An 18662-nucleotide genomic window follows, 5' to 3' on the forward strand; every position below is an offset into this window, starting at 1 on the left:
TCAGGCTTGTATTGAGGCATGTAGATAGTTACTTTACAGTATGTAGACAGTGAAATACCAATAGCTGGCTAGGAAGAAGAGCTTGCCACCCACATCAGTTGGCATGTGAGTTCAAGACATGTAGAATATATAAAAAATGGCTTGGATGTCAACTATTTTGAATCACATCAAGCTGTTTAGTACACAAAGTCTTTTTCAGAATCATTACCTTGGAAAAGGGCTTGTGTTTGTACTGTGAGCATCACAGTGTCAAAAATGACCTTCAAACAGGAAAAATAGATATAAATTTGGGGTGCATAAAAGTCTTTTGCCACGAACTGCCATTGACTTCTCCGGTAAAGTGAATAATGTTCTTATGCTTTACTTTAATAAAGCTATCCAAAAATATGGATCGTTTTGACCTCACTTGTGTATATTATATTTTACAATATTTTTATTAGGCAGTGTCAGATGGCATTAAAATTGTGCATAAGAATTGTCCTTTGCACTCTGAACACTTGATGATATAAGCTTACATATGAAATTTCATCAGAACAATGGCCTCTAGAGTATTCACAAGCTAAGTCAATATGATAAAAGATAATTTCATTAGTATGTGTAGATGTCTCTCATAATCAAAATTGATAATATGTGATTACAAACCAAATTTAATCAAAAAGTAATCTGAAATTAAGCCTGTAGATATTTTACGAACAAATATTGACAGACACTGATGATGGATAACAGATGCCAGGTCAAGTGAGCTTAAACTGAAAAAAGGACCATATATCCCATTTTTTACAATACACACAATTTTGTACTCCTCATGCATAAATGTCTAAAACTTTCTCAAACTATCTGGAAAAGAGAGACTCATTAAAATGTACCAAAAATATCTAGAATTTCCCTTTTTATTTTATACAGAAATCATGGCAAGTTAAATTTAACATTCTCTGCTCAATTTGATTTGAAACTTGCCCAAGCTTGCCTGCAATACATATCTGCTCTATTGTATATCAGAAACTGTGTGACATAATTAGCTTACATTGATTTTTGGAGGCAGCCCCAGCCTGATGTCATTAACCTGGGAGATTTCCAGCACTTGTCCTTCCTGGAAAAAATAGAACGAACAGAATATAGCAATAAAGCTACAAAAAAGGTAGTATTAATGTTTCTTTTTCTTAGCTCAAGTCCATCAAAAAAATCCTAGACACATTCAACCTTTATTACAGAAAAAAATTAATAAAGACTGGATTATTATCCAGGTTTCTGTGTCCATGGGATATGTAAATCTAAAATCTGGGGTGTTTCCTTTCACTGACAAGAAGCATCATGCATGGGTCTGTTCCTGGTGATACAGGCTTTGAAATACAGTTGCTCAGGGTGATGCTGCTTTCCACATATGCATTGCAATTCAAATCCAAGGTCAACAGCTGCTGAATAGACAGTTCTTCTGTTCTGATCAGGATATTTTACTAAAAAAAGAGAGAGTGTTCTAAAGGATTTAGCACATTGATAGAAGAGGGATTATACTTAACATATAGAAACAAAGATCAGTCAAAACAAATTTATTAATTGGTAGCGAGTGGCCCAATAATGAGCCTGAATAACAAAGCCAATGCTCCAGCATGAATTGTACCTTATACAGTTGTTCTCTGCCACCAGTCATATCAGAAAGAAAGGAAGTTATTCTCTGCCACCAGTCATTATCAGAAAAAAAAGAGAACATGATGGTCTACAGAACACAGTATCTCACCTGTAAACAGCATGATCATGATTTACAACATCACATGACAAATTCTCGAGTTCTGATTGCCTGACTATAGGGATCTATTTTAGGAAAATGTAGTTGGGGTAAGTAAAACTAATTTTAATTATGCAATACTTACTTGCTGCTATTGCAGAGCAAACCTATTTAATGCCAAAAACTCGCAATGGTTCAACTTGAATAAATACTTCCACAGAGTGGAGAAGAGTCTATATAACATTTTGCACACCGCTCTGCATGTCGCATGGTCATGTGCAGAAGGAATATATTACCTGTCATCTTTTTCACAGACAATGATTATGCAAGACATCAGAGTAGGATGCGAGGAGGGAATTTGGCAATAGCAGCAGGTAAGTACTGCATAATTAAAATTAGTTTTACCCCCCCCCCCAACAAATATATTTGAATAGCAGTAATTACTTATACAGCCACTATTGCATAGCTGAATTTGTCAGTTAGGTGGGTAGCTTGATGCTATCAGATTGATCAAAAACAGCAATTGAACTGTACTCACCATAGAGAGAGAGGTCTATATATAGTATATAAGGTTAATGTCTCTTTGAGCCACATGTTGTGCCATAACAAAATAGGCCCCAGAGAAAAACAAAAACATGATCTGTGTTGCGAAGCTTTACCTCCCTAATGGAAGGGAGCAACCTGCTGTTGTGGTGATCAACCTCCAAAACGGAAAGGTGCAAACCTATGGTTGTGGTGCTCCAACTACCTAATGGGAGGGTGCAACCTGATGTTGCAGTGCTCAGCCTCCATAATGGGAGGGTGCAACCTACTGTAAACCAGAGACAGCATTTGTGTCAATAGACAAGGCATGAATCTCAATTTTTCATACTGCAGAAGCTCTAGTGAGTAGGAACACAGTTTGTGAGGTTTGAGAGCAAGCTTCAATCAATGGTTCATAAAACACAAGAAAGATTCCATCTGGGCATAAGAGGACAGGAGACAGGTCTCTGGCACTCACAATACTAACATCAGCAAGATGTGAATCTGAACCAATTCTGTGCCCTGAGAGAATTTAAGTTTATTGGAGAAGGCAGCTCAATAGTGCTTGAAGGTGGATACTGAACATCTTTTGGCCTTGGAAGGGAACAAAAGGAAATCAACAATGGAAGTTACAAAGGGGACAATAAGATCAACATGTTTCTTACTGCCCCAATCACAAAAGATTCTTCACCAGGCATCAGATATATCTTGGATATAGAAGCTCTCCTGGCATGAATGATGCAACTGGCAACTTGGCCTAAAAACTTGTTCTTTTGACACAAGCCTTGCATGAAAGTGGAGAATGTGTGGGCTGTTGTGGAGGATTTGTTGTTGTTGTTGTGGGGTTTAACGCCATTTTTCAGCACGATAGGCTATACATAAGCTTTCTCACATGCCCAGTAGCTTCTCGTGGGTCGGTGGTTCTTTCCGGGGTTTTCCGGGTTCTTCCTCCACCATTGATACTGGCCGCCATGTATAGCCTATCGTGCTGAAAAATTGTTGTGGAGGAGGGATCCCCAGTGTTGTGACAGGACATCCCACCTCTGAGGTAGAGACCTGGGTCTAGGAGATTACTGAACCATGATTGCCAGGACCACAGTGGGGCTGTGAGGATGATCTGGGCAGTGAGAATTCTTACTTTTTGTAGAACTTGTGCCCATGCTTTCTGATCCAGGACAGAAGACATGTAAAAGTAAGTTTGCTGTTGTACCTGGTCATCAACAGGTCCAGTAAGGGTCTTTCCCAAAGGGAAAACAGAGACTCTGTTACTGAGTGATTAAGAGAACATTCTGTGAGGACAGCTCAGTCTGGTCTGGACAGGCTGTCCATGAATATATTCCTCATGTCGGGAATGTGGCAAACTCGGATTATGACATTCTCTGAGGCTGCCCAAATGAAGAAGTTCCAGACCTCCAAGCAAGAAAAGGGACATGTGTGCCTCTGTGACATCACATATTTGCTATGATGGAGGTGTTGTCTTAGGAGGCCACAACACATCAGCCCTATATTCTTCTGATGCACTCTTGCAATGCTAGAAATAATGCTTTCATTTCTAGGGTGTTAAAGTGGAGTGACAATTTGGCCAGAGTCCCATAACCATGGAGAATTATGGCCTCTTGCTCTAAATGAACACCCCAATCAGAATCTGAAACATCAGCAAAGAGATAGGAGTGGGAATTGGATGCATGCATGGGAACGCCACCATAAATGTCTCGATTCATCCATCAAGGTAAATATTAGTTAAATCCAGTCATAGAGAGATTGGGGTTGATAGAAAGTCTCTGTGTGGTTTCCACCATGCAAGGAGGAACTGTAGAGGATGCATATAGAAACATACTAAAGGAACCAATCACCAGTGCCATTCAAAGTAAGGAAAGATAAAGGTGACCAGATAACATAGTTTGCTCTTAGCATCTCTTGGAGAGCCGGGATTTTATAAACCTGAGCCAGAGGAACCCAAACCAAGTTTTGGTTTGTGAGGAAGTCCATCCCCAGATAAACAAAGTCCTGAGATGGAACAAGTTCCAACTTCTCAAGGTTGGATAAGAAAGCCAAATGAGTTATGCTGGACCAAGAGCAAATATTGGAAAATCAATGTTCCCAGTATTTGGAGGTAGTGTGCTACCACTCCCATGTGGAACTAGTCTAGGGAATGCCTGCCCCTCTGTTTGGAGAAGCTTCTCTGTAATGTCAATTTGGAGAAAGTTTCCATGTTTTATTATTACAGCTACTAATTCAGGATTCTAATGGAGATTGCAAAGAGATTCAGTTCTATCTCAATTTATTCTTAATAAAAAAAAGGGTTCACAGTTTTGCAACATAAGTATTCTTAGGTTAATAGTGATAAAATTAATGATTGTACTGTCTTCATAAACAGACTACACTGTTCTCACTGTCAAAGTGGGAAGAGGATAGATCGTTTTTTTCTTCAAATAATAATGAACTCATTATTTTTTAATGGCACATAAGCACATGAATGATTATATCGTGTAGAGACTTCCCAAAAGACACAACAGCCACTAATTCTGACTGGTTTGGGCAGGATTTCAATCCATGCTCTTCTAGTTGCATGTAAGTATTTTTCTGAGTGTAAAACTGATTTTAATTATGCAATACTTACCCACCACTATTGTTCAGCTCCCTTTCTTGTGCCAAAAAACCAACAGTTTGATGAGAATATATCCTCTGACAGAGTGAAGAATTGTCACTATCACACAATCCACTTGTGCACCTGGCATGGCACATGAGTAGAAAGGCCATCTAATCATAGATAAAAATCATGCCAAGACATCAGAGTGGGGTAAGTGGAGGGCATTTGGCGGCATTTGGCAATAGCAACAAATAACAATTGCTTAATTAAAATTATTTTTATCCCCTTAAAAAACTACATTTTAGTTGCGGCAATAACCATCACTATTGGACAGCTGAATTTGTCAGTTGGGTGGGTAGGCTGATGCTCTCCTTATAACTGACAAAAACAGAGATAATGGAATGTACTCACCATAGACAGAGAAGTCCTTATAATAGAATATTGATGCCTCTCTGGGCCAAATGTTGTACATTGTTGTTCAAATGAACTAAGGAAAAAGGAGGAGAAAGTAGTATGGGAGTGCAAACATGCTGCCTTCATCATGTCGTCCAAGGAGGAGTGATTTAGGCAGGCCCATGAGGCAGCAATGGCTCTAACCTCATGGGCTTTTAGATTCAAAAAGAAGATTAGTAAGGGACTGATATGCTCTTCTGATTGTGCTTTGGAGGCTTTAGAAAGATAGAAACAGAAGGTCCAAACTGAGCATAAAAAGGAAATCATTACAAGAAGTTGCCGAGGGACAATTAGGATCAACTAGTTTCCTGCTGCATCAATTACAGAAGATCCTCCACCTAGGATCAAAGATCTGGGATGTAGAAGTTCTCCTGGCCTGAATGAAACTGGCAATGCGGCCTTAAAACTTGTTCTAACAGTGCAATTGCTAGGGATGAGTCAAGCATGAAGGTGTAAAATCTGTGGGCTGTTCTGCAGAAGGGATTCCCAGTGTTGCAATAGAAGATCCCTCCTGTGAGGCAAATACCAGAGTCAATTGATCAACAGGTCAAGAAGACTGATAAACTACAATTGCTGGGGCCACAATGGGCAAATCAGAATGTGAAATTTCGACTTTTTGCAGCACCTGTGGTTATTGACAGAACAGTGGGAAGGTGTATGTGAATAACAGGGCTCTGTTATGGAGTGGTGAAGACACCATTCCATGAGAATGGCTCTGCCATTCTTGGACATCTGTACACTAATGGTTTGTTTTTTTCCCCAGAATGTGACAGGCTCAGAGAGTGACGTTCTCTGAAGTGGTGCAGCAGAGGAGGTTCCAGACATATATGCAAAGAGAAGGGGTAAGTGAGCCTCCCTGACATCAGAGATGTGCTATCACAGATGTGTTGTCTGAAAAGACTTTGACACATTGACCCCTTACTGTCAATGCATCTTCCAAAGTAAGAGATAATGCTTTCATCTATAGGTTGTTGATATGATTTGGCCTCCTTCTGGAGGGACATCACAGGCTGCTAAACTCCTTCTGGAGGGACGTCACAGGCTGCTAAACTCCTTCTGGAGGGACATCATAGGCTGCTAAACTCCTGTGACCCTTTAGTGCTTTTCCAATTAGACCAGAGTTGAAAGACCCTGGAGAATAACAACCTCCAGCTCTAAATTAGTGTTCCAACCAAAATCTTATACAGTATGAGTGAAGATTGGTTGCATGCACAGGGACCCTAGTCAGGAATCTTTCCCTGATTCATCCACCCGCACAAATGGTGATGAAATACAGGTCCTAGAGTGATTGGAGCTAATAGAGAATCTCTGTGTGGTTTCCACCTTGGACCCAGAGTAGACGTGAAAAACTGTTGATGATCCTGCAAGTCTTGATAAACCATGGTACGGATGAATCCCTCAAAGAGGGTTTTGACTTCATATAGAGCAGCCATTAGGTCTTTACTGTGGTTTAACAAGTCCTTACAGGAGTCCAATGCAACATCAAAGCCAATATGCCAATTATGTGCTTGTAGAAACATCTTGGCTACAACTTCCAGCATGTGTTTTAAAGCAGCTGGATTCAATCAGGGTTCTCACAGCACAGCAAACAAAACTACCTGAGAAGAGTTCATGCCCAGGCTCCAGTTGAAATACCCACTTTGGATGAACCAATATCCAACAAGGAAGGTTTAGTTGGCTAATTGAAAAATGTATCTGGTAACTGGCAGTAGAGAAAGACCAGTCTCAACATTGCTGAGTGATGTTTTGGCCTGCTGAGAGCTTCTGAGAGATTTCTTTGATCATGGAGGAAAATGGAAAGGATCTTCTTCGATGGTTTCAGACACAATTTTGTGGGTAAGAGGTGGCAGACTTCATTTACTGCCTTATCAATGAACCAGACCATATCCTCTTCATCTAACTAAGAAGAATTAGTGGGCCTTAAAGGCAGCATCAGTGGTGCTGCTTCAGACTTGAACTCACTGGAGTCAATGAGAAAAGAGTGGGCATCACAGACCTGCCAACCCTAACAAAACTTTCTCAGTAAGGCAGTCAATTTTTTTCCATAACTTGGACCAGTTTTCAGTCAGGGGTAACAAAATACCATGTATTGCTATTATCAAGATGGAAGACACATTTAAAAGTCAAAAAGTGTCATTCAAGACTGATGCAGCATCAGTAAATACTGTGCTTAACTCAAAAGTCTGTAAAGTTAACTTGAACCTAATTGCTTTAAAGGAGACCAGAAACCAATGGAAATATAGAATAATAATAAAAGTACTACAGCAGAAAACCCTATTCTGAAGTATCATCTGTGACCGTAATGCCAATATTTAAATATTGGCCTATCTTCTAGGAGCTGAATTTCCGTGACCTCGTATGCAAAATTTCCGTGCCTATTCGGTTACTTTCAGGATGTGACATCATAGTAGCGACTCCAGCAGCCCAAGTGGGAGTTGCCAGAGTAAAAGACAATACCGTTTTGCGTTGCTTACGGGTGTAATAGAACATTAAGAAAAGCCTGTGGACATATTTTTTTTTCTTTTCCGAAAGATAAAGGCATCATGAAAGAATGGGTACATTATTACAAACGAGTTGATTTCAAAGCAACACCATACAGCTCTATGTGCTCGTTACATTTCTCAAAGGAGAGGGATCATGAAAAAATAACAGCTCAAAGATACGCAAATGCTAGGCCTAGACTAAAAGTTGGCGCTGTTCCAGACATACCTTTGGACATTTTAAATCCTGGGAAAACAGTTAAACGTGTGAGTTACGAAAATAGGCAGAAGGACGAGTAAGTGACCACAAAATGCAACAATCAATCCACATATCTTTTATCTAAAACAGCAGTGCTAAAAACAAATCTGATAGCCCGACACCCTGGGCCCCTTCTGGTTTTAGTTCCAGCCCACTGTATTCAAAGTGAGGTGCCCGTCAGGCTTGTCGAAACAAAAATTGTTTGCCTGAGGAAACTCTGATCACGCAGGTGAAATGAGTAAATGTATTTTCAAGACATTGACATACATGCCTTAACACGGCACAATCTAAATCAAATCACCACTGTCCTAGATGAAATTTAGATTTGATTTTAATCAAATGGAAGTTTTGCTAAAAATAAGATTCTAAACCTGTCGTGTTTCAAGAAAACACAATTTTCAGTAATCTTATAAAAATTTTAAAAAATTTTAAAAAATGCATTGTATACATGTAGTATGCATAAACGGTAATCTGTATTAATTGGAACTGATATAAAACTATTCCTTGGGCAGTTTAAAAAGCAGCGATTAAAAGAAAAAGGTCAAAGTTTCACATTAACTGTCTGACAATAGAACGGGGGGGGGGACTATTGACCCCCCCCTTGCCCCAATGTGCGACCGCCCATTTGACGTGCCATTTCTCGCTGTGATACGCCTTATTATTCCCCCATGACAAGCCCCTTTTGCATATTCTGGTCAGTTCTGACTAAATTGCAAAATAGCTAAAGTTTTGATTTAAGTATGCAAACAATAAAGCTGGTGTGACTAATGAACAGAATCCTTATCCTTGCATTGATTTTGTGAAAAGGACTGCCCTTCAGACATACTTCAAAGAAACCATGTTCGACAGTGTGTGTATGTGTAAGCACCAGCAATTGATTACCAAATAAACGATGCCTATTTTGTTGTTACTTACGATGCCATAGACTTCATTTTAACAGTTCAAATCTGCAGTCACAAGTTACCGTACATGTGGCAACTGTTTTTCTCAAGTTTTATGCCCCATCTTATTTCCTTAGGTTTAAGTCTTAATGCATGTAACACTGTTTGCTGAATAAAATATTTATTCAGAATTAGTTCTTTAGGGCCACATATACTGCATGGTATATTTTGTTTTATTCCTTGTAATTTAATCATGGTAATTAAACTTTTCATATACGGTAGAGGAATGTCAGGTGTTAACTGGCGAAGTTTCTTTGGTGGAAATGGAGATGCGATTTTGTTTGCAGAGAAAATTTCAACGTGATCATTCATTTAAGCTAATTAGTGAATTTTATTCTTTTAATTATTTTTTTTTTTACTATAGTACTGTTGTAGTTGTTTAAAAAATCTGAAATTTACTTGAATAATGTTTAATCTTCACGTTCTATTTACTGAAGAAGAAAAAAAGAAGAAAAAAAACTGTTGTATGATATTAATTATTTCCTCCAGTGCCGGGTTTAGACGTGTGTACATGTGATTTGAATTTTTAACGTAGCTTTAACAATTTTTCAGTCATATCGCTACGATGTCAGCAGTGTGGCAGTTTAGACTGTGGATTGCATACGTTATATTTAAAAATGGTTTGGGGTTGGGGTTTTTTCTTCTGACAAATGAAAATTGACAGACATAATGTAATAATCAGGGCTTCGCTGTGCAAAATTTAGAGATATTACAAGATCGGGATGTAGATGAGGAAATACCCCCAAAATCAGGAGGTTTTTCTCCCGGCTTGAGAGTTGACAGGTATGAACTGTCCGGGCTTGTGGAATTTCATTCAGGACTTTAGTTTATTTAAGTCACCAGCCCGGGGCCTGTGCCTAACAAATTTCTTTTAGCACTTACCAGTACAGCATATAAACTATAATATCAGACTGCAGATTCAACTTTTGAATGTGCAACCCAAATGTGTTCTCCTGTCTGCCTCGCTCGCCAATGTTTATGTTTGTATTCGAGGACTGGCTAGTATAGTGTCACGGTACCACGTGATCTGTCGTCTCATCAAAACTCGGAAAAACTCAGCAATTTACGGAATCGTGGTATCTTCCACGCAATATAATCACTACCCGCTTACGATATTTAATTTATAAACATTGCAGTCGAATTAAAATCTGTAGAGAATTACATACGTAAAAGGAAAATTTTGATTTCTAGTCTCCTTTAAGCACAGTTTCACAAACTGTAATTCCAAAATCCACGGAACTTAATGGCTCGATAACTCTCAACTTGATGTAATCCTTACAATAATTTTTTTTTACCTGGCAATCATCTTTTCCCACCACATGACATGCTCAAATTTACACACAAGATACCCACTAAACATAACAGTTGCCCAACCTGAATTTTTCCCAAGAATCTGAATATTCCCTCTTCTTATTCTATACTATTAAACCTTTTAAGAGGTTTATTATACCTTTCATCCTAATATGTTGCTTGCTGGATGTCACTTTTAAAAAGATGTTTTGCATCACAAAATACACACAGTTAAAAGCATCTGAATTAAGTTAGTCTGGTCCCCTGGCCAATTCCACTGAGTCTATTATGAAACTTGATCTGAATCAAACATGGACAACCTAGTATCCAGATTTTATCATAAACAATTTTGTTACCATAATTTGTCATTTTATTCCACAAGTCCATATTTTACAAGTCATTTCCTTAAGACTTGTTGCAAAATTGTAAGATTTGGGAGGCCTGGGATCAACATCATCATCTCGCATAATCCATAGAAGAGACTGGCTGGGTATCACTATGCCCTTCAGTTGTGAAGAGAGAGCATAGAAATTCTTTGCCCCATGGCCCATAATTCTCGTTAATGAGTAGGAACCTTAGTGCTATAAATCATAAGGGAAAAATAAGATTGTCTGTCTGCCCTGGATGACGTGATGCCTGTAGCATACTGGGTTGATCTTAAATTGGTGAGGAGGTCATGACAGGAAATGAGCCATAGCATCACTTCTACTGTGGGGGGCTGGGTCCAGTAACCCACAGGGGCTTAAAGAACTGAGGACAATGAGAAGGAGGACCACATATCACATGAAAATATGCAGGATTAATAGGGAGAAGGGATATCCATCCAAACTCCTTTTCTAGTCCAAGCACAGTGTGCAGACTACCAATCTTGTAAAGGATAGGACAGTAGAAGAGGGAGTTGGGGGAACTGAGTCCACAGTTGGTGTGCCACCACCAGTGTGGAAGGGAGCCACATACTTCACTGAACATGAGATATACAGTGGACCACCTTCCTGGTGGCAGGGAGCAACAATGTCATGTCATGGTTATGAGGCATGAGGTGTACCACCATCTTGTCAAGTACACAATTTGTGTGCATTTGGAGCAATATATGTAGCCAGGATTAGTGTCCCAAGGGCCATTATTGTGGCCCCACTGCCCCACAGAATGTCCTGACATTATTCTAAGAACAAAAATATGAGATGATGATAATATATATATTTCACAAATAAACTTACTTGTATGTATGCAGTGTGTACTAAGTGCATACACCCCTGTTATGCATGAAGTAAACAACTGAATGACCCATTTTACTTGTCTGTTTTCCTTTAGTGAAGATTTCTCACTCTTGAAACCTTTTATGAAGAAAAAGATGCTGACACACATGCAATAGCAGTTGCAAAGTGAGAACACACACATTACTATTCAATGTGTTGAAGGAAACAACAACAACAACAAATTTTTTACCAATCTATTTTGAGTCCATTGATATTTTAGAAAGAGTGAGGGAAACACCAACCTCGCTGTGCCCTTTTTATGCTTTGCAGTTTCCAGCAGCTATTTCCTAATACATGGACTTACCTGCACCTTGGTTGTAAATTTATAAGTAGGAGAGTAAGAGAGTGTACCAAACCTCTAACAGGTGGGATACACAAGTTAACTCCTTTGTCCCTTAAAGAACTGAATTCTACAAGGAAGAAAAGGTTAACAGCATAGAAATTAAATTACAGAATGGATAGTGTAACACCCAAATTTGAATTAAATGTTGAAAGGAGACCACTAATGCAGTAAATACTCACTACAAGAAAATTTTCTCTGGTGATGATCTAAGCACAAGATCCACATAGCATTGCATCCTTGTTAAAAAAAATGACCCTTCTATACACGTACCATGCTAGGTGCATGCAAGGCTTACATCATACTGACAATTCTCTGCATTGTGCAAGGAGGTATTCTCATCAAACAGTGTTTTTGGCCAAAAAAGTGAAGCTATGCAATAGCAACAGGTAAGTTATTGCTGCTATTAACCTCATCAACCACTAAGCCACTGCAGTTCTCTTTAAATGCTAAATCTGCAGCACTCTAATGATGAAATGAATTTATATAATATATGGCAAACCCAAAGCAAAGGTACTGTTTCCTTTAAAAAGAGACTTAATATGAAGTGAAAAAATGAAAAGAGATTCATCTATTTTCTTCGTAGCAGGTGTCCTTTAAAAAGACTTTTCAGTAAGATTTTTCCATACTATATGTTTATAACACTTTTAAAATGAAATCCATGCATCAGTTTATTTGCATGCTTTTTATCTGTAACACTGGACTAATTCTAAGTGCTGTGGCTTGCTGATTATGATATGTGAATGTTTTCTGTTTTCTAATTACATGGTGGGTTTTTTGTTGCAATCATATCATTATGTGTTGTCCAATGTTGTAAAGGTGTTGTAAAGCGCTTACAGCTTCTAAAGATTAAGCTCTATACAAAGTCCTCATTATTATTATTATTATTATTATTATTATTATTATTATTATATAATAATTGGGACAAAAAAGATGAAACTTAATGACATTTACCAATGTGAATTTTACATAATACAGTGATGAAGTACTTACTGATCTATAAGCATCAAATGAAATATACATATCAATTGATTTTTAGGCAATCTTTTCGATGGGGTTTTATTTTAAATGATGTGGTTTCATTTCCTCTATCACTATGTCATAAATGCCTGGCCACAGCAAAAACTGATTTGCATTTTACTTCGTATATGTTACAAACTGAACCATTTATGCAGTTAATGGTAAAGCTGCAACATCTACTACAAAATATATCTGAAAAAGTAGTTTACAATGACTGAAATGATGTCATTAGAAACTCAGCCTCTGCCCATATCTGCCCATTAGGCTTACTGAACAGATTAGAACTATTGTAATGTGACTGCTCCAGCTTGCTAAACTTGCTTCAGTTGGATTATTTATGTCTTGCACAACTATGACAAGATTCAGGTTTAGAGATGTTGATCTGAATATATCTGACACTTTCAGTAAAACATCCTAGAATCAATCAACACCACTCAGTAAAACATCCTAGAATCAACACCACGGTGTTCCCAAATGCTACAGGTATACTGATAATGAATCTATATATACTGCCTGGACATATGCATAGGATGTTGATAGGATCTACAATGATCGGAAAATAATTATGTTGAAATTTGATGATAATTTTATCGAACCTGTAGTACTATAAGGGATGTCGAGATAAAACAAAGGACACATGACTGGTCAGTCTTTACATAGGTCACAGGATACAAGACGAGACACACAGGGAGAGTGGATTAAGATGTGATCCGAAAGGATACTACAGGTTCAATGAAGTGATCCGAAAGGATGCTAAAGGTTCAATGAAATTATCATCAAACTTGAACTTGGGAAGTATATTTTTTTTTAAGTTTCTAATTTTACAGAACCCTTTGTACCCTCAAGGACCCTAGATGATATACTGAGTGTAATCTGTGACAGAGGTAAAATAAGGCAAATCACTCTGCACTGTGAATCATGAAATTCTATTATGCAAATGAACATGAACATGATAAAAGCATGTATGAAATTAAATAATGGGTTGGAGCCAGTCTAATTGGGTTTACAGTGAATAACAACTCTGATGAGATAGGTTTCTGATAATATTTACAAGAAGATAGTCTTAGCTCCAACCATCTTAATTTAATGTTGTAGCCAGAGGTACCTTGTTTGAATGAGTACCACTAGTGAATGCCATTTATATACCATCTAGTGTAAAATATCAGTAATGATGACAGCAGCTTGCATGGTGGATTTTAACCATTGTGAAATGTGCCAGTTCACACAATGGACCTGGAAACTAACATTATTCTTAATACTGTTTGTCCTTTCAAAATATCTAAAACATATCTGGTGCATAAGCTGCTAAGCAATTCCTCCAACTTGTTTAGGATCAACAATTATAAAGATAACTCCATTCTTATATACGTGTAAATTCCTAAGATTTAAGAAATTAAGGGTTTGTTATCTCTGGCTAGAAGCAATCCCTGAAGCAAACCAATGTGTACGAGGGAAACTTCAAGGAAAGTTACTGGTGAAAGCAACTGAATATCTTAGCACAATAGTATAACAATGCAACAACATTCCAAGGTAAATTACATCTCTGGTTAAACACTGATCTCCTGAAACATGCAAACAATGAGTGTTGTGAATAATTTGAACCATAAGACAAAAATAGAAATGTGCTAACAGCTGATATGGCCGTATTGATAGTACTATATCCTAGTCCATTATGAATAAGTACATGTAAGGATGCCAAAAGAAAATGTACAAATTAGCAAAGGGGAGAGATTAGGTGTTGGTCATAAAAGCACAGCAATCACTAGAGATATGTCTGGTAGCATAACTGTAATGATTGTCTCCAGTGCAGCACAAAATATCAGAAATTGATTGTTAAATGAAGTAACATGCCAATCCTCCAAGTAGTTGACGAGTAGGAATAACCTTTGCTAATAAATGGATGGACAAACGACAGATGGACAGATGGATGAAGCCATTCCCCTATGATCTCCTGGATGACGACCCGTAGAGCTAAAACTAATGGTAAATTTTTTGATAGTGAAATGACATTCTGATTAAAATACAATATTTCCTCAACAGATTCAACAAGATTTTAATGCTTAAATAAAAATAAAAAATAAAGACTGCAATTCCTAAGTTATTGTACATTCACTTGTAATATGGCTCTCATAGCTGTCAGTCCTCTTGCATTTTTTTGGAAATATAAATAAAATGCATCAATTCATTTAAATGCAGAAATTTTCTTTGCATATAAATTAACACCAATTTTAAGTTGCTAAAAAAAAACATTGGGCATCAAAATAAAAAGCACCATTTGTCATTGTATCCATCTGAATCTTTCTATCAATCCATCCTCTCATCTGACCATATTTTTTATCTTCTAAATTACTGGGTGGAAATTCACTAAACTAAGTCCAGCATTGCAGAGTGCATCCCCCCTATATAACACCTCAACAAGATGAGATGGTATTGACCCAACTGCATCAAAAAACATACCTGACCCATGCATACCTCCCAATGGGTGAACCTCGACCTGACTGTATATGCTGACTATTTCCACTGATAGTGGAACACATTTAGATGTGTTGATTTCCATAAACACATTAACCCCTGGTGACAAGTTTACGTGACAGGAGGCAGTAGCCTACTGCCTAGCTCTGTAGCATCAAGGTCATGTACAATACACTAAAGTGGGTGGTATTATAAAAAAGTAGACAGATGTAGCTCTACAATGATACCAAATAATCTGGAAGTTCTAGTTGCACTACAAAATACTGAGGGAATAACCTCCTTTTTTTTACCAGATTTTTTTCCACCCAAAATTCATGCCGGTCGGAATCTGATTTTGTGTCTAAATTTTAAACTTTTAAGTCTCAGATCTAAGGTAGACTGGTATGAACTGTAAACAGACAGATGAACCTTTGCAAAAAGTAGGATAAAATGGGCATTTGGAATAAACAGTGGTCTCTATACGAAAATAATGGGTCCGTTAAGCAAAAAAAAAAAAAAAACAGAAAAGAAAGAAAAAAAAAGAACTCCAACTTTTACCCTACTGCTCATGCGCGAGCCAAATAGCCAATGAAAAACGATGTTTCTAACACCACTAGTCATTATGTTATTGGAAAATCACCTGGAAGTTGATTTATTACGATTTATTCAGAAATAGCTTTCAAAATCTGTTTCCTACTAGAATTTCAGATGAGAATGACAAAAACCTCCAGGATAAGAGGACATATCACCCAAGAAAATCTTTTACTTTTTTAAGGAATGCACTTGGTGATAATATGGACTAGACATTTCAGGAGTCTACATTTTTTGCCTTTATTTTTTATCTTATATACATTTTACAGATTGCAACAACTAAACCTTTAATATTTTATATTATTATACTTTATATTTGCATTTATTTCTCTTCCTAAGTCTTTTGTGCAATTTTTAAAAAAATACATTTTTAGTATTTACTTTTAATTGGCACCATATGGCCACTTTTGTACTGAGGTATCATCAAACACTAACACATACAGAACTATCTAAACCTGGTAGGTGGCTTGGCCATATTATAGCCATGCATCAGAAACCAAGGAATCCTGGAAGAATTCATTTTATCTCCCTTCCCTGCAGTCCTTGAGATAAAGCCAATATTTCAATTGTACCACAGTAACATTTTACAAAAGATTTTTCCAGTACATGTCAGACTTTCTTTCCCAATGTCCTTAACATTACTAGATCAGGAAAGGCAAACATTTTTATTCCAGATTGTGCTGAATTCCAGGACAAAACAAAAAGTCTGCATGATGCCCCTGTAAAATAGACATCCATCTGGAAACAACATTGACACTGGAGAATCTTTCTGTGTAATGTGCCAGACCTGCACACACCTCCATTACGAACCACCTGTCTCTTGATTCCAGTATGCCTAAAGGAAGTGAAGCAGCTGCTCAAATTTATCTTGGAACATCTAAATTTTCTTGGAACTTACCAGCCTGCATCCTTGGTGTCTTATGATATCACATGGCTTTGTAACTAATATAGTCCTTGTCTCAGCAACAGTACAGTGAAGGGTACATTCTACACAAGCCCTCTGTCTAATAGTCCTCAGCAACAGTATTGTGAAGGGTACATTCTACAAAAGCCCTGTCTAATAGTCCTCATTAACAGGACAGTGAAGTGTACATTCTACACAAGCCCTGTCCAATAGCCCTCAGCAACTGTACAGTGAATGGTACATTCTACACAAGCCCTGTCTAATAGTCTTCAACAACAGTACTGTGAAGGGTACATTCTACACAAGCCCTCTGTCTGATAATCCTCAACAACAGTACAGTGAAGGGTACATTCTACAAAAGCCCTCTAATAGTCTTCAGTAACAGGACAGTGAAGGATACATTCTGCACAAGCCCTGTCTAATAGTCTTCAGCATCAGTACAGTGAATGGTACATACTACAAGAGTCCTCCATCTAATAGTCCTCAACAGCTGTGCAGTGAAGGGTACATTCTACACAAGCCCACTGTCCAGTAGTCCACAGCAACTGTACAGTGAAGGGTACATTCTACACAAGCCCTCTGTCTGATAGTCCTCAGTAACTGTACAGTGAAGGGTACATTCTACAAAAGCCCTCTAATAGTCTTCAGTAACAGGACAGTGAAGGATACATTCTACACAAGCCCTGTCTAATAGTCCTCAGCATCAGTACAGTGAATGGTACATACTACAAGAGCCCTCTGTCTAATAGTCATCAACAACTGTGCAGTGAAGGGTACATTCTACACAAACCCTGTGTCTAATAGTCCTCAGCAACAGTATAGTGAAGGGTACATTCTACACAAATCCCTTGTCTAATAGTCCTCAGCAACAGTACAGTGAAGGGTACATTCTACACAAATCCCTTGTCTAATAGTCCTCAGCAACAGTACAGTGAAGGGTATATTCTACACAAATCCCTTGTCTAATAGTCCTCAGCATCAGTACAGTGAAGGATAAATTCTACACAAATCCCTTGTCTAATAGTCCTCAGCAACAGAACAATGAAGAGTACATTCTACACAAATCCCTTGTCTAATAGTCCTCAACAACTGTGCAGTGAAGGGTACATTCTACCTTGTCTCTGTCTAATAGTCCTCAGCAACACTACAGTGAAGGGTACATTCTACACAAGCCCTGTGTCTAATAGTCATCAGCAACATAGTGAAGGGTAAATTCTACACAAATCCCTTGTCTAATAGTCATCAGCAACAGTACAGTGAAGGATAAATTCCACAAAAATCCCTTTTCTAATAGTCCTCAGCAACAGTACAGTGAAGGGTACATTCTACACAAATCCCTTGTCTAATAGTCCTCAGCAACAGACAGGGCATGGTTGCATCAAGAAATGGGTTTATGCAACCTGGAGCATTCATCATGGTATGCAGTACTGAAGCAAAATTACTGTGCAGAAACCATTAATTTCTTATTATACTTACCATGACAGTGACCATTGACCTTTAGACCCTAAGTGCAAAGTCATCCACAAAATGTGGTCAAGGAACTTACTACAGAATAATAGTTATTCTGCAATACTTATTTTTATTTAAGCTACAATAAAACTAACCTCTTATCATTTGCCCAGAAATCAATAGGCTTCTTACAACTTTAAATACAATAACTATGGTTATGTAAAGCCATTTTTCTTCTTCAAGTCAATTTTATCATGACCTTTAACCATTTAAACCCAAAATCAATAGGCTTCTTTCTTACTGCACATGCAGGTCATCCACAAACTTTGGTGATGGCGCATGGTCGATAATTGAAATTGTTGTTCAGAAACCATTTTTCTCTTAACAGTCAGT

General features: G+C 37.9%; 1 protein-coding gene across 1 annotated transcript in view; it reads right to left on the reverse strand.

Annotated features, from left to right (window-relative positions):
- Nucleotides 1-18662, reverse strand: part of LOC149804757 (1-phosphatidylinositol 4,5-bisphosphate phosphodiesterase beta-4-like) — a 342757-nt gene that overhangs the window by 269253 nt on the left and 54842 nt on the right. Inside the window, exon 4 of the mRNA XM_089944026.1 lies at nucleotides 1025-1090. Coding sequence (XP_089800152.1) covers nucleotides 1025-1090 — 66 coding nt within the window. The remainder of the gene's footprint in view (nucleotides 1-1024; nucleotides 1091-18662) is intronic.

The sequence above is a fragment of the Sinohyriopsis cumingii genome, chromosome 2 (assembly GCF_028554795.1).
Source record: "Sinohyriopsis cumingii isolate HCF-2022 chromosome 2, ASM2855479v2, whole genome shotgun sequence".
NCBI classification, from domain to species: Eukaryota; Metazoa; Mollusca; class Bivalvia; order Unionida; family Unionidae; genus Sinohyriopsis; species Sinohyriopsis cumingii.